The sequence below is a fragment of the Herpailurus yagouaroundi genome, unplaced genomic scaffold (assembly GCF_014898765.1).
Source record: "Herpailurus yagouaroundi ecotype Mexico unplaced genomic scaffold, PumYag 182, whole genome shotgun sequence".
NCBI lineage: Eukaryota > Metazoa > Chordata > Mammalia > Carnivora > Felidae > Herpailurus > Herpailurus yagouaroundi.
Window position 1 is genome coordinate 26,451,285 of NW_024412413.1, and position 15,643 is coordinate 26,466,927.

Genomic DNA, 15,643 nt, shown 5'->3' on the forward strand with positions numbered 1-15,643 from the left:
TTCCTTCCTTCCTTCCTTCCTTCCTTCCTTCCTTCCTTCCTTCCTTCCTTCCTCTCTCTCTCTCTTTCTTTCTTTCTCTCTCTCTTTCTTTCTCTCTTTCTCTCTCTCTCTGCCCCCCCCCTCTCCTCCCCCCCCCCTTCCTCCCTCCCTCCCTCTCTTTCTTTGTTTCTTTCTTTTTTCTGTCTAGAGTTTATTTTTAAGTAATCTTTACACCCACCACGGGGCACAAACCTACAACCATGAGATTGATTTGCATGTGCTGCCGACCAGGCAGCCAGGCGCCCTTCATTACTCCTATTTTCTTATTTCCATTTGCCTGATATGCCTTTATTCACCCCCTTATTTTTAGTCTTTCTGAATCATTTCATTTTTTTAAATGTGTCTTGTATGTGTAGCATATAGTTGGGTCTTGCTGTGGAGCCAAATTAGGGATCATTTTATTTTAACATATGAATTAAGTTCATTTAAATGCACTGAGCCCATGCTCACAGCAAAGACTTTCAGGCAGGAGCATGATTGTTCCCTTGCTGGGATTTAGAATTATTTTCGTCTTTTTGCTTAAAAATGTTTTGAAGTTTGGGCACTTTCTGTCTTCCAGTTATGGAAAGGATGTGGTTTTGTGTGGCTTGCTTTATTTGCTGTCTTTGCTTTTTTGTATTATTTTGCAGGACGTATGGATAGCACAGAACTAGATATCTGCTGTTATCTTCAGCTACCTGGAAGTCCCTATATCTGCTTTTTAAATTTCTAAAATCTTAAATGACTTCATAATTATAGATTAAAGTTGAGAGGTTTTTAAAAATCATGTTCATTAAGGTGTAGGTTATGTTTCAGGACAAGGGTTTTTGTTTTTTTTTTATTAAAATAAATTAAAATTTAAATTCCAGTATAGTTAACATACAGTGTTATATTATTCTCATTACTCAGGAAAGAATTACCTCAGGCAGAAATATATGTATTATTTACTCATGTCAGGTTTTATGAATGATTAATTTAAATGTTGGCTGTAATAATTCTAGAATCATAAATCTGTAATGGATTTTTGAGAGCCAATTTTGTCCTATGCTTTGCTTTTAGGTGAGTACATTATTTTTTTAACTGTTCTAGACAGGTAAGGTGTTTTTTGGTTGGTTGTTTTATCTCCTTGACAATCTCTAGAAAGGAGAGAGACACTCTCCCTAGGAAAATGCCACCCTAATGTTATCCCTTTATGGTCCCACCATTTAACCACTTAGGGTCTTTTCTGTGAGAATTGAAGCCTGTTTCTCCTGGTTTGGCTTCTATTGACATAGTGATAAATGTCAAGCAAACTTGTGTTACTTGCAGACACTAATGAATTTGGCCCTTAGGTTTTTTTTTTTCTTTTTTTCCTATATAAAACAGCATTCATTTCTTTAGCTTTTCTTTAATAGAAATCATTTTCTGTCCCATTAGTCACTTTGATAATTTTTTTAAATTTCCCTTCAGTTTCTCCAGTTCATTTATAATGTGTAATTGACCCCAACTTATTTTAAAATAGGGACATAGTCAACATAAATTATAGCAGGAGTAATTTGCAAAATTTACATGACTTTTTTTAATGGTCTACAATTGTGTTTTTCCTATGGCAGTTCTGATTTATAAATGTCTGGCTACATAAACCAGGTCTATTTTGGTCATTCGTTAAATAATCATAATCTCATTTTGTCTTAGTTAGAATTTGTGATAGGTCGCAAATTAAAAAATTTAAGTGTTCATTTATTTTTGAAAGACTTAGACAGAATGCGAGTTGGGGAGGGGGAGAGAGGGAGGGGCGGACAGAGGATCTGAAGTCCGCTCTGTGCTGACAGTAAAGAACCTGATGCAGGGAGCGCTCAAACCCACTAACCACAAAATCATGACCTGAGCTCTAATCAGATGCTTAACCAACTGAGCCAACCAGTTGCCCTCAAAATTAAATTCTTTACTTATAGAGAGAAAGGTCTTGCTAATGAACTGAAAAGTCTAAATCCTGTAAAGCAGAAGTATCCATCTATTAACAAATAACAAATATCTGTTCTGATTAGGATTAATCACCGCTTTGGCAGATGCTTTAAGTTATTAATTACATACTAGTCTCTTATCCTATTTAAAGTGGTTTCTTCACTAGACTAAATAACAAAATTATTATTCTAATAGTATTCTATATTTCAGAAGGTTACCCCACCCCACAAGGAGTTTGCAAAATTTGTAACGTTACCTGTAAATGAAAACATGTAAAAATTATTTAAAATTTTAAAATATTTTTAAAAGGATTTTAAATAAGATAGTATCTAGTCAACTCTTAATTCTGAAGCATTGCAACTCCAACTAACTCAGGTGAAGAAAGGGTCATTTTTAGTGGACATAAATTGTGGAAAGGACAGGGTTTGTACTAGCCTCATGAACACCTGGATCTAGAAACATAAATGTGACCAAATGACTTCTTCCCTACTTTCATCTCCCTCCTCTTCTCACTCTTAAGTTTCTCTCTTAACTGCGGTCTGTGTGAGGTCAAGACTTTATTTTTGAGATCAAAGAAGATAGGGTTTTTACTTGATGATTTTAAGTTAGAAAAATCAAGAAGAGAGGTTGGGCCTGGTTCACTTACCTATCCCTGAGCCCATCACTGTGGCCAGGGGGATAAGGTACTCTGACTCAGCCCAAGTTTTATGCCTATTTCAGAGTGGCGGTTGTGGAACAAACTGTATGTGCAGTTTGTTATTACAAGTGAGGGGGAGGTGTGTTGGGGAAATAGCAGCAATTACTAGCTCAAGGAAAGGGAATTTGATCATTTAGGATAATCCTGTAGTGAATCCCTGATCTTTTACATTGCTTAAAGCCAGAGCTCTATTTTACATTTGTGGCTTTCTCATTTTTTCAGAAATATTAAAGAAAAAAAAAAAAAGCTACCCGGTTACTTTATATACCTTCTTTCTGTATATAGTCTATCTTTAGGTGAATTATCTGTTGTGTATCATCTTAGTGGGGAGCAGGGGACTTATACTTGGCCAGTTGAACAAGTTCTGTTCCAAGATACGAACTGCAAAGTAAGTGATAGAAGAATATGTGGCAACAGTTGATGGGCCAGACGGTTTGTCCTTGCTGGTGATTCTTGTCAATTATTTTAGCCTGGTTCCGGTTCTCTAGTTTCCTGTTGGTTCAGTGAGTTTCATATCTTTCCAGGAAAGTCTCTTTTTGCTAATAATGGCCAGAGTCAGTTTCCATTGCTCTCAAGCAATAACCTTGTTTTCATTGGGTTTACATAAGAACTGCTTTCCTCAGGAAACTTGTTCTGGAATCTTTGACAAATAGAGAAATCACAAATACATCTTTTCTTGCTTGCCTGATCTGTTGCTTTCCCTTGATAATAGAGGCTGACATCAAATGAAGCCTAGAAGTTGGACTAGACCTTTTGTGCCTAATATGATATTACTAGTCACATATAGCTGTTTAAATCTAATTTTAAATTAGTTTAAATTATGGACATCTGGGTGGCTCAGTTGGTTTAGTGTCTGACTCTTGATTTTGACTTAGGTCATGATCTCATGGTTTGGGAGTTTAAGCTCCACATTGGGTTGCGCCGACAGTGTATTCTCTGTCTCTCTCCCTCCCACTCTCTCCCTCTGCCCCTCTCCCACTCTCTCTCTTTCTTTAAAATAAGTGAACATGTAAAAACTAAAAGTAAAAAAATTAATAATTTAGTTCTTCAGTTGTACTTTTTGAAATATGCAATAGTCACATGTAACTAGTGGCTATCATATTGGATGGTACAAATTATAGAACATTTCCATCATTAAAAAAATCAGATAGTGCCATTGGACTGTAAATTCCTTAAGGATAGGGATTCTGTCTTTGTTATTCTCTGGTGTATCTACAACACTTAGGACTAGGCTTAGCATTTGTAGGTACTCAGTAAATATTTGTTGAATGTTGAAATGACACACATGAGCTGCCTGCCGCAGAAAACCTAGGCAATAATCATCATAATTAGCTACTTGTTCTTGGAAGAGAATTTGGAATGACTCCATCTCACTGTTATTCTTATTGTTTCTGTTTCAACTTTTCTACAGCTCCGTTCTCTGTTGTACTTTGGCCCTGTGGTCTGTCTACAATTTCTGCTTCCATTTTTTCCATAATTACATTAAAAATATAAGGTACTTGATCTCATAGTTGCTTATTCAACAACGTATTCATCCTTCATTTTTTGATTTCTCCTCATGACCAATCCATTAAATCTCTCCTTTCAATAATTTTTGCTGTAGCCTCTGAAATCTATCCCATTACCTATATACATATATATGTATATATATGTATATATATTGCAGTCTCCTTATTTTATTTTAGTTTTTATTTATTTTTGAAGGAGAGAGAGAGCATGAGCAGAGGAAGAGCAGAGAGAGAGGGAAACAGAATCCAAAGCAGGCTTCAGGCTCTGAGCTGTCAGCAGGAGCCTGACGCAGGGCTCGAACTCACAAACTGTGAGATCATGACTTGAGCCAAAGTCGGACACCCAACTGACTAAGCCACACAGGCGCCCCACAGTCTCCACATTTTAAAAAAATATACCCTCACTGAAACCTGACCTTGTCCTGGCAACCCTTTTAAGTGGAATTACTCTTCCCTTCGTCTGTCCTGCAACTAGGGAACAAGAAGGAAAATCCATATTTGTGAACCCACTTTTGCTTCCAGACAATTGTTTGACGAACTGGGTTAAAATGGTTTTGCTTTTGGTCTTCACTGTGTCCATCTTATCCCTATTTATTTCTTAGTGACCAACCTATAAGATGTTCCCCAACAGTCAATGAAGAGCTTGACTTCTGTCTAGCTCAATTTGTTACTATTTTCTATCCTTTGTCATTGTTCTTTGTGACGACACCATTCATATTGTTGATCCACCTTAGCCTTATAGTTTATCTTAACTCTTATATTCTTTATCTTTATTCAACTTTAGCAGCCCCTACACTTAGCCATTTCTTGGACCTTGTCATCCCTTTGAACTGATATTTCAAATACCTATTTTTTTCCTCTTATCTACTTCAATCTTACTGAAGGCATTAAAATTTGATAGTCAAACTGATAGCAAAATTAGTTCTTATACTTTTTTTTTTCTTCCACTCTGTTAACCTGGCTCCCTTGCCTCCCATTTAGCTTGAAATCTATTTGTCCACTGTTTACCTATGCTCTCACTTGTGCCTGAGCAAAAGCTCCTAGATGTAAATTCTTTAAACTTCTCACTGAGAATTTCTATCCTCATCTATTCTCTCCTCCCTTTCTATTTTAATGAAGATATCCCTTCTCCCTTTACGTCTCAAGTGTTCTGATTCCCATCTCCTTTGCTTCCTCTAGAGTCTTGCTTCACTGATTATCTTCTTCATCTATGTCTTTAATTTCTTTACCTCAGACTCTTATTTTGCCTTCAAGGTCCAGCTCAAATTGCATTTCTCTTATGTAGCCTTTACTGATACCCTGAAGGAAGTTAGTTAATTGCACTCTCTTCTGTATTTTTTAGTTCTACTTTAAGACTTGATTTCTTTTGATTTGTTGTGACCTACCTTAAATAGTCAAAACTTTCTCATCAAAAGAGGTACTGTACTTTATTCCTAAGTCTGCAGCATTGCATTTTGAAATAATTTGTACTGAACTCTTTTGTCACTGAGGTTAAGACCACTGAATGTATTTCTAGACCCTAATCATCTCTATTAATTTTTATTTATGTTAAATTCCATAATCCCTTACAATCCTAATTGTAATGATCTTAAATTGTGGACTAATTTTCTTCTAAAAAACTGCCATATGGGTTGTAGATTCTAATACTGCACAACTCTAGCGAAGTGAACTGAAGAAGACTTTGTCATCTCTTACAGTCTACCATAATGATGTTCTTACTTTTCATGTTTTCATGATAGTCTTTGGCTTCGATTTTTGTTTGTAGGGCATTGTTTCCTTTCATACCTACGTAACTTATTTAGAAAGCATTCAGACCACATTGCTTTCTTAACAGGATCTTGTTTCTTCCTGTTACCAGGTGTATTCAAAATCTTGACCAGAGCTAAGATTTACTTGGGACCTAACTTTTTAACTCTGGACCTGAGCTAAGACCCACAGTGTTTTCTCCTCTGTTTCTGTCTTCATGATTTTTAGAAAGAAATCTTTATTAACTCTGTGACCTAGAAGCACCAAGTTAATGACATTCATAAACATTTAAGGGTGAGATGCAGAGAAAGTTTCGGAGAGTAAAAATGTAGCTGAAATTATGAAACAAGAGTATGACTGGTACTGTTAAAGGAGCAAAGTAAGAGCAAGACTCCCCTTTCCTTTAGATCCGTTGTTTCTAGCATTTGTATGTAAATATCTTAGGAAGCATTGGGTCTTACGGTTTCTTCCGTGTCATATTGTCCAGTCACCTTACACATTTAAGTGTCTAACCCAGGATTTGGGTTGGTTCATTCATTCCATCAACAAATATTTATTGAATTCTTGTTAACATTTCAAGCACAGCCTTAGGCTCTTGAGAATGTCGTCTTTCCAATAAGCAGTTCTACCTGGGTTGATAAGACATGCTAATAATGCCAAAGTGTCAATAATAAATGCCAAATGAATTATATTTGAGGTAAATGTTTGAGGGATTTTAAAAAGGGAGCAGTCGAGGGCATATCCTATCACATATTGGCCTATCCTATTAGCATAAAGTCTTTCTTATGAGGTTAGTTATTTGGTTACCAGAGATGCTCTAGGTTTTAAGGTTCTGGTTAAAAATGTATCATTCCTTTGAAAAGGACACACATTGTATAAGCATTCATCTCAGGGATGAAAACTCATAATATATTTTATAGAATACACTATGGTGTCCTGTACTAGATAGTTTTCTTTTAAATTTTCAACTTAAATCAGTAAAATTGCAGCATAATAAGTAGGAGAAGAACCCTTACTTGGGTTAGAAGACCTGGGTCCTGTCTTCATTTGGCTGCTTGGTAGCTATGTGATTTGGGCCTGAGCCTCAATCTCTTTATCTATAAAATTGAAATAATAAAGATGACTTTGCTTACTTTCATGGAGTTATTGTGAGAAATTACTGCAGTTAAAAACAGGGAGACTTAATAGGCATTAGAGATACATTTAGGAGCTCCAAGTCTGGTAAGTGAAAGTGAGGTAGCAGTGTGGGTGAAAGCATTGTGTAAGCTGTGTGATCACAGACATGGCTTTGCCCGCACTAGACCACTTTCTGATGCCTTAGTGACACGTTATGCACTCTCCCACCAAAGGCTGTTCAGGTTGTTCCCCGCGTTTATCAAAATCATACCCATCAAATTTATATCTCCATGTATGTAGTCTCGTCTTCCTAGACCTACTTGATTTCTCATCTTCTCTATGCCAGAAGTTTGTAGATTTTTCCACAGTAAAAGCAGAAATTTGATACATCTTAGTTACATGTGAACACACCTTCCTGAAGTCAAAATCTTTATCAAACTTTTACCTGCCACTTAACAAGCACAACACCTGGTGTCAATACGGGTACTCTAAAATGATTGTCTAATTCATTGAAATATAGGAACTATGGTTTCTTAATAAATGTGTTTGTTGGGTTGTCATTTTTAGGTTAAAACTTCAGCAACAAATTGTGAATATTGAAAATGCAGAGAAAGAAAAAAATGAAAATGCTGACCTGAAACAGGTAATGATTTTAGCAAACATTTTGCTTTTATTTTTTTATTTTTATTTTTAATGTTTTATTTATTTTTGAGACAGAGAGAGACAGAGTGTGAGCAGGGGAGGGGCAGAGAGAGAGCAAGGCACAGAATCCGAAGCGGGCTCCAGACTCTGAGCTGTCAGCACAGAGCCCGACGTGGGGCTTGAACTCCCAAACTGGGGGATCTCTGACCTGAGCCAAAGTTGGACGCTTGACTGAGCCACCCAGGCGTGCCTTGCTTTTATTTTTTTAAGTGTTTCTTTAAATCTGTATTTTGAATGTGTATGTGTGTAAGTTTTGGGGTTTTTTATTGAAGTATAATTAACCTACAGTGTTCAGTTAGTTTCAGGTGTACAGTAAAATCATTCAACAATTCTGTACATTACTCAGTGCTCATCACTCTAAGTATACTCTTAATCCTCTTTATCTGTTTCACCCATCTCCCCTCTGGCAACTACCAATTTGTTCTCTGTATTTAAGCGTCTGGTTTTCTCTTTTTTTTCTTTGTTTTGTTTCTCAAATTCCACATATGAGTGAAATTGTATGATATTTGTCTTTCTCTGACTTATTTCACTTAGCCTGTACCTTCTGGATTCATCCATGTTGTTGCAGATGGCAAGATTTTGTCCAAAATTTTTTATGGTTGAGTAATAGTCCATCTTGTGTATATACCACACCTTCTTTATCCATTCATCTGTGGATGGGTACTTGGGTTGTTTGTGTGTTGTTTGAATCTTTTGGAATTTTCTATATCAGTATTCTGAAAATATAATCATTACATTGATATGTGTTGGTGAGGTTGATAGATGAAGATAAAATTGTTTAAACCTCTTTAAGCTCTAGTTAGTAAGCTGGTTTTGCTAACTGCTGTTTTTCTTGAGGTCTTTATATGCTGTCACCCATAATGAATTTTTTTTAAATTATAGTTTAAGGAACACTACTTTAATATTCTGAATTTAAAAATTGATTAGAAAGATCATCTAGATTTTAAATTCCTTGTGGGATTGACTTGTAACTTTATATTGCTTATTCTATGAACTATTTCTTATTATATCCCTGTGAAATGTGAAATCTAAGAGTTGTATTTATGGAAGGAAATTTATATTTTAATTGAAGTTATTTGGGTTTGAGAAAAACTTATATGGGCAAAACATGGAAGAGTGTTCTTTCCTGGATTCCATTTTCTTTTTTGTTTAAAGTTATGAAGTAAAGAGGATTCCATTTTTAGGATTTATCCTTGCAAGCTAGCTGGCATTGCTTTGCATATGCAATTGTGGTTTCTAAGTCTCACCTAGGAGGACATAGTGTTTGATACTCTGAGAGAAGTGATCTAGTATCATTGGCATTGGGCTGTCATTTGTTAGCTGTGGAGAAATATTAAGTTCTTTGAGGGTTACTTGTTCAATCAATTGTATTACAGATTTAATTTTTATAACTCCAATTAAATAAAGACTGAGTAGCTCTTCCTGGAGAAATTTATTCTAAAGTAGAAATCTGAGACATATCATTTTACTTTATTTGGTCAGTTGTTCTTTGGTTGTATACAGTCCTGTCTTATTTGGCTTTGCTACCACCAGGAAGGGCTGGAATTATTTAATTTATTGCCTAAAGAATCTGGTTTCTTTGGACTTTTGAGTCTCTTGATTCTGTGCTTCCAGCTCCTCTGAGAGAATGGCTAAGAGGTAAGAAAAGGTGAAAGAAAATGAAGATTTGTTAATTTGCAAAATGAGGGTGCCTGGGTGTCTCAGTCAGTTAAGTGACCAACTCTTGATTTAGGCTCAGATCATGATCTCAGGGTCATGAGATTGAGCCCCACGTCAGGCTCTGCATTGAGCGTGGAGCCTGCTTGGAATATTCTCTCTCTCTCTCTCTCTGCTCCTCCCCACTTGTGTGTGCACTCTTGTGCTCCCCACCCCGCCCCCAAAAAAGAGTAAAATTGCTCGTGGAGGAAGTAGGTATAACTGTGTTCCAAATGAAGATTATTTGGATATAACTAAAAATCACCATTTATCTTCCTAGCCTGTTAATTTTTAACTAGATAATTAGTTACTTTTCATGAGAAAATGTACTCCCAGATAAAAGTACATTAGGATGGAGAAAAAGCATGAGTGACATTTCATGGTTTGATAAATGGCTCTAGAGGCCAAGGAAGCCTTGCCATTCATTAGGTTTCTTAGAATATCTCTCTTCCACCCAACACTGGGTATATGGAATGCTTAGAAACCAGTTAAAAACAATGTAAGAGTGATCCTTTCTGTATTAATGATTCAAAACTATTTAGAAAGCAGAACTCCCGGAAGAGTTGCTGATCATAGGGTACATGGGAATGGGAGAACAGATTCCCTTAGCAGCTTTCCCAGCTGATGAGCTTTTAAAGCCTGTTCTTTCCTAGGAGGTAGAGGAAGTTCAGTGGAGACTTTCTAATGGTTGCATTCTCCTTTCTCACTTCCCTACTCTCCCCTTCTTACAATCCTTTTCCCTACTCCCAGTAGCTCATCTGGTCTGCTTATTTTGGGAGGAAGAGGAGAGGACTTAGTGGATTGAGGAATAGGGTTCTTGATAGACTCTGGTTATATTAGGCAATGATACTATGCTATTGGATCCTAATGCTGCTGCGGTTTATCATTTAATTTCCGGGTGTCCTTAGGACAAATCAGTTGGGTGGAGGATTTGTGAAGGAAGATGCTTACAATCCTGTGCCTCTCCCATACGTTCGTTATTGCATACGTGGCTGTATGTTTCTCTTTCTTCTCTTTTAAGCAAATCAGTAGTTTGCAGATCCAAGTGACCTCACTTGGACAGTCAGAGAATGAGTTGCTGAATTCAAACCAAATACTGAAGGAAATGGTAGAGAGGTTAAAACAGGAATGCCGAAATTTAAGAAGCCAAGCTGAGAAAGCACAACTAGAAGTTGAAAGGTAGAGTTTGCTCTTTTTTATGTACAAACTATTTCTTCTTTCTGCTATGTTATATGTAGTTCTTTTAATGACGATTCCAATGTTGAATGTGTTTTGGGAGCTAGTTACAAATACCCTTTGACAGTATACAATGGCATTAGGTAATGTACTTTCTATTTCTAGAGAATGACCTTTATGGACTCTTGAATTGTTTAAAAAAGGGGGCATTTAGGGCAGAAGACTTTTTTTTTTTTTTTTAACAAATTCTGCCTGTCCACCGTGTTCTTTTGAAAACCGTCAAAGAAACCCTTCTTTATTCATTGAGTAAACCAATACATTAATACATTTTTTACTCCAAATATCTAAATTATTCTTCTGAATGCCAGAGAACAGAAAGAAATTTTGTGATATGCAAAACTTACTTCCTAGAATTAGAACTATAATACCTTGGATTTTCCCTTTGAAAAGCTCATTTATTTGTTTATATTTTTTGGTCTTGAAATTTATTACTAGTAGACAGTGTATATAGTAAACTGGCAAGGAGATGATTTTTGTGATGTTCAAGATCTTACATTCTCTGGAAAATTTTGTTTAGATATGATAGAAAACTGCTATTTTGTATTTGCTTTGTCTTCATGTTAGTATTATATTTTTGTTTGAATCTACAAAACATAATTCTTTTCAGATTTTCTCTTCTGAAGGCTACTTTGCCAAATAAAATTTTCTCCCTTCAGTGTCTCATTATTTCATATTTTAAGACTGTCTGTGGTTTCACACATGCAGTTGAATTTCAGGAAAAGAAAGTAAGCAAGTTATTTGTCCATAATGTGTTGTGACATTCCATAGGGTCCAAATTATTTTGCAAAAAAATGGAAATTTATATCTTGGAACCTGAAGTGTTTGATTAAAATGCACTTAAAATTCTAAGACAAAAAGCATTCTAATGACAACTTAGCTAGCAAATTTAAGTAATTGATCATTGGTTTCTGAATGTTATTCATAAGATTACATGGCAGAAAATAGCTGGATGACGTGTCAGTTGAACATGATTTTGGTCCCAGCTAAAACACTTAAAGTCTATATGACCTTAGGCACATAATCTGATGTCTCAGGATTTATAAATCTCATTTGTACTGCCTATATATAGTAATGATACTAAAAATTATGCAAAGTGTGCAGAAGAGCTTTAAAGATGTAGGTTGTTTTGGTACCATAAAATACATGAATTTTAGTCTAGTCTGAAAACATCCTGCGTTAAGACTTGATACCTAGGTTGATTTTTAACCAGCTTTATTAGACCCAGTTTTTTTTTTTTTAATGTTTCAAGTTTTTATTTAAATTCTAGTTAGTTAACATATAGTGTAATGTTAGTCTCAGGTGTAGAATTTAGTGACTTATCACAACAAGTGTCCTCCTTAGTACCCATCACCCATGCTAGACCTAGTTTTTATAGCATGGTGGTTATCATGATTCAAAGCTGGTTATCAAGTGTTGGTCTTGCTGTTAACTAGGTGTAAGTCTTTAAGCAAATTCATTAACTGCTCTCTGGGCTTTAGTTTTCTCATCTATAAAATGGAGATGATAGTAGTCCCTAACTCAAGGGGTTATTGTGAAGAATAGATGACATAGTACACACACTGTTCTAAGCACAGCATCTGGCTCAGAAGAAGTACTCAGTAATGGTACTGAGTACCATTTATTCAGTACTCAGAGAAGTACTCAGTATAAGCAAATACTTGGCCATGCAAGAGTGCCTGTAGTTGGATAATTAAGGATGTGGTGAAGCAGGTACAGCGTTTGATTCTACTTGGGATAATGTCTATTTAATCTTAAGAGTTACAGTCTGTGTTTTGCATACATTCTTTTGACAGGACTTTGGAAGAGAAACAGATACAGTGGTTGGAAGAAAAGCATAAATTTCAGGAACGTCTCACTGACAGAGAAGAAAAGTATAATCAAGCTAAAGAAAAACTGCAGCGAGCTGCAATTGCCCAGAAAAAGGCAAGTGGTTCTTATTAAAGTGATTTCTATAGAGTAAAACATAATTAACTATTCTGGGAGAATAAAATGTAATTAAAACTGAGATTTTAGTGTATGTTTAATTTGATATTTAAACATGACATTTTGCTGTCAACCTTGCAGGGATAAATTGGGAAAATGCAAACTGTTCAACAGGTTTATTTCTAAATTTTGTGCTCAAGTCGGTTTTTCAGAGCTGTCATGCATTTTCCCACCGTGTTTTTTCATTGATAAAGTTTCTAGACCAGCCCTTATAAGTCTTAGTTATTAACTCATTCTGCACTTAAATTTACAGGATGATTAGGTTTGTTTCAACTGTGCTTAACTAATACTTGTAACATTTTTTTTTTGGCTAAAATGATTTTTTATTTCCAACTCAGGAATATAGGAGTGGGTATCTCCTTGCCCTAGCAGGAGAAACTAGGCTTCCCCCTGACTTCTGTAGTAGCCATGATAGTTACCGCAGCTGTGATCTTATTTTTTTGAAATGTTTATTTGTTTATTTTGAGAAAGAGAGAGAAATCACGGGGCAGGAGAAAGAGAGGGAGAGAGCGTATCCCAGGATCTCACAAACTGTGAGATCATGACCTGAGCTGAAATCAAGAGTCAGATGCTTAACCCTCTGAGCCACCCAGATGCCCCAGCTGTGGTCTTTTTTAAGTTTCACCTTTGTAGGCATATTTTCTCCATATGTTTTCTTGGAAATAGTTCAGAGCGTCATGGATATAATGTAATCAGATGATTCATCTAAGTCAGTGGTTTACAACTTCTTTCCTACTTCAGCAAACCCAAGGAATGTAGCATGGCCCCATCAGTAACCATGACTCATGTGGCAGTGATTCAGTACTTATTTTCAACAAGATTTGGTGTGTGCATGGAGCTGGGGGTGAGGAGTAGCTTTTATAAAAGTACCGTAAATGATTTACTATGTCCCCATATGATAAGTTCATTTAGCAATGGCATTTGTTTTGGGAAGATGAGAACATCTGAGATGAGAGTAGGGCACTTCTCATAGGCACACTAGTATCTTAATGTCTGTGGGTTTATTGGAAAGGTTAGCTTTTCCTATTTGCGTAAGAGAAGAGAACTGTATATCATTTACATATTCTGAATTTGGAAACCAAAGACACAGTTCCTAGACACCTATTTATGGTTATTGGATATAACTGCCAAATGCATCCTGATAGTTGGAGTGACAGTACGAGAAGTCTCCAAGTCACTGCTTTCCCACTTTCTTGATTTCTGAATATTGCTTTTCTCTTCTCAATGCTGGAAGTAGTGTAACATTGAGATTAGAAAAGGGAATCTCAGTGTTTTATACTTGAATATAAACACTGTCTTTGTTTGTATTTCCTCCTATGTGTGCTGCTTCTCTTTCTTTCTGGCCATACAAGTACTGAGCGGTGCATGGGTATTGGTGGAATTTCAGTGACGTGTTTTATGGCTTGGGATGATCTTAGAAATTTCACTTATGGTTCCTAGTACTGTTTGAAGCCTAGAAGCATCTGAAGCCAGATTTTAGCCAAAAATCAGTAGAAATTATAACAACTGATTTTATCTTTCACAGAGAAATGTTTATGTTAAGGTTTTAGAGTTATGCATCATAGAAACCAGATTCTAATTACTATTGAGGTTAGTTTGGGTTGACTTCTGTTGGAGCAAAAGTGACATCCAGTGGTGAGAGAGATTACCAGCTAATCATAGATACTAGTAAGAAGGGAAGAGGTGATAATTTAAGAAATCTGCAAAACAGCCTTTCATCAGTATTGTGACCTGGGGTGCATTTTTTCCTATTGAAATACCTGCCAAATGATGGGTGTGAACATCGGGAATATCCATGTCACTTTTGAAAATGTGACCTGTGGGTTATGATTTGCAGTCATAGGAAATTGTTAAGCTCAATTCAGTGAGTAGTTATGACCCAGAGCTGTCTTACCGCGTGGGACACTTCCCTAGAGGCTTACAACTTTAAATCAATTAAAGTAGAAAAATAGACAATATATGTGGCATAGAAATACTATAAAAAATCTGTGAGTACATATAATTTTAGGGCTCAGGAATTTTAGCATTCAGATAGTTTTTACAGATTAGGAAACTGAAGTGGTAGGTAGCCAAGATTACTTGACTGGTAAGATTCAGTGCCATGACTAAAATTTACATCTTTCTGTTCTTAATCCTTTGTTCTCTCTGCGCTGTTACTCTTTTTTTTAATTTCCCAATTTACCGAATACTTGACTGCTTTTCTCTTCATTGTACCCATATGAGTCTTACTTCTCGTGGCAGAATAATCGCTATGAAGTGAATTTCTTTAAGTCAGACTCTTTCCATTCTAGTTAAAGATAATGCTTCTATATGAAAAATTTGGCTCTAGGATTATATAAATATAATTCATAGGAGTGCAATAGACTTGTTAGGTTCTTTAAGTGACAAAAATCATAACTTGCTTATGTTGTAAGACTTAAAGCAAGTCACAAAATATTAACTCTAGAGCAGAAATCATAATCCTTTAGAGTTGCTTTCCTGTGAGTGGTTCTTATAACTGGAGAGTGGCAGCTTTATTTTTTTCCCCAGGCTAGAAAAGATGCCTCATTGCCGTCTGAGTGTGTTTCTTTACAGCTCCAACCTCCTATGCACAAAGCTTATGTCATTTCTGTTAAGTCTTTTTAGATAGAATCTTTGTGTAATGATATTTTGCTTTGTTTATTTGTTTGGAAGAACTTGACCAGGTATCTTGAGTTAGGATGCCCTTCTGTGATTGTTGGCTTCTGTGTATATTTTTCTCTATACATTGTTGAAGTGTGAGTAAGAAGAGAGATCTCTTGGTTGGAGCACAGTGAGTGTCCTTTTCCTTTTAAGGCACTTGAGATGACAACTTGTTATTTTTATTCTAAGGTACATCTCTCTGAAATTATTCTTGGTTAAATTATGGTTATGAATGTTTTTTGGAAAAGACATGAACCGTAGTCTTAAACTTCTAAAGTGTCTATTGAATATGTTGGGTTGGCCTAGCATTCTATTATACACTTAGAGGAAAATAGAA

General features: G+C 35.9%; 1 protein-coding gene across 5 annotated transcripts in view; it reads left to right on the forward strand.

Annotated features, from left to right (window-relative positions):
* The window catches only part of CEP83 (centrosomal protein 83), a 123,596-nt gene that overhangs the window by 91,618 nt on the left and 16,335 nt on the right, over positions 1 to 15,643 (forward strand). For all 5 annotated transcript variants that reach the window (XM_040491225.1, XM_040491224.1, XM_040491223.1 and 2 more), the window contains 3 exons: positions 7,597 to 7,672; positions 10,448 to 10,605; positions 12,456 to 12,585. In XM_040491225.1, coding sequence (XP_040347159.1) covers positions 7,597 to 7,672; positions 10,448 to 10,605; positions 12,456 to 12,585 — 364 coding nt within the window. The remainder of the gene's footprint in view (positions 1 to 7,596; positions 7,673 to 10,447; positions 10,606 to 12,455; positions 12,586 to 15,643) is intronic.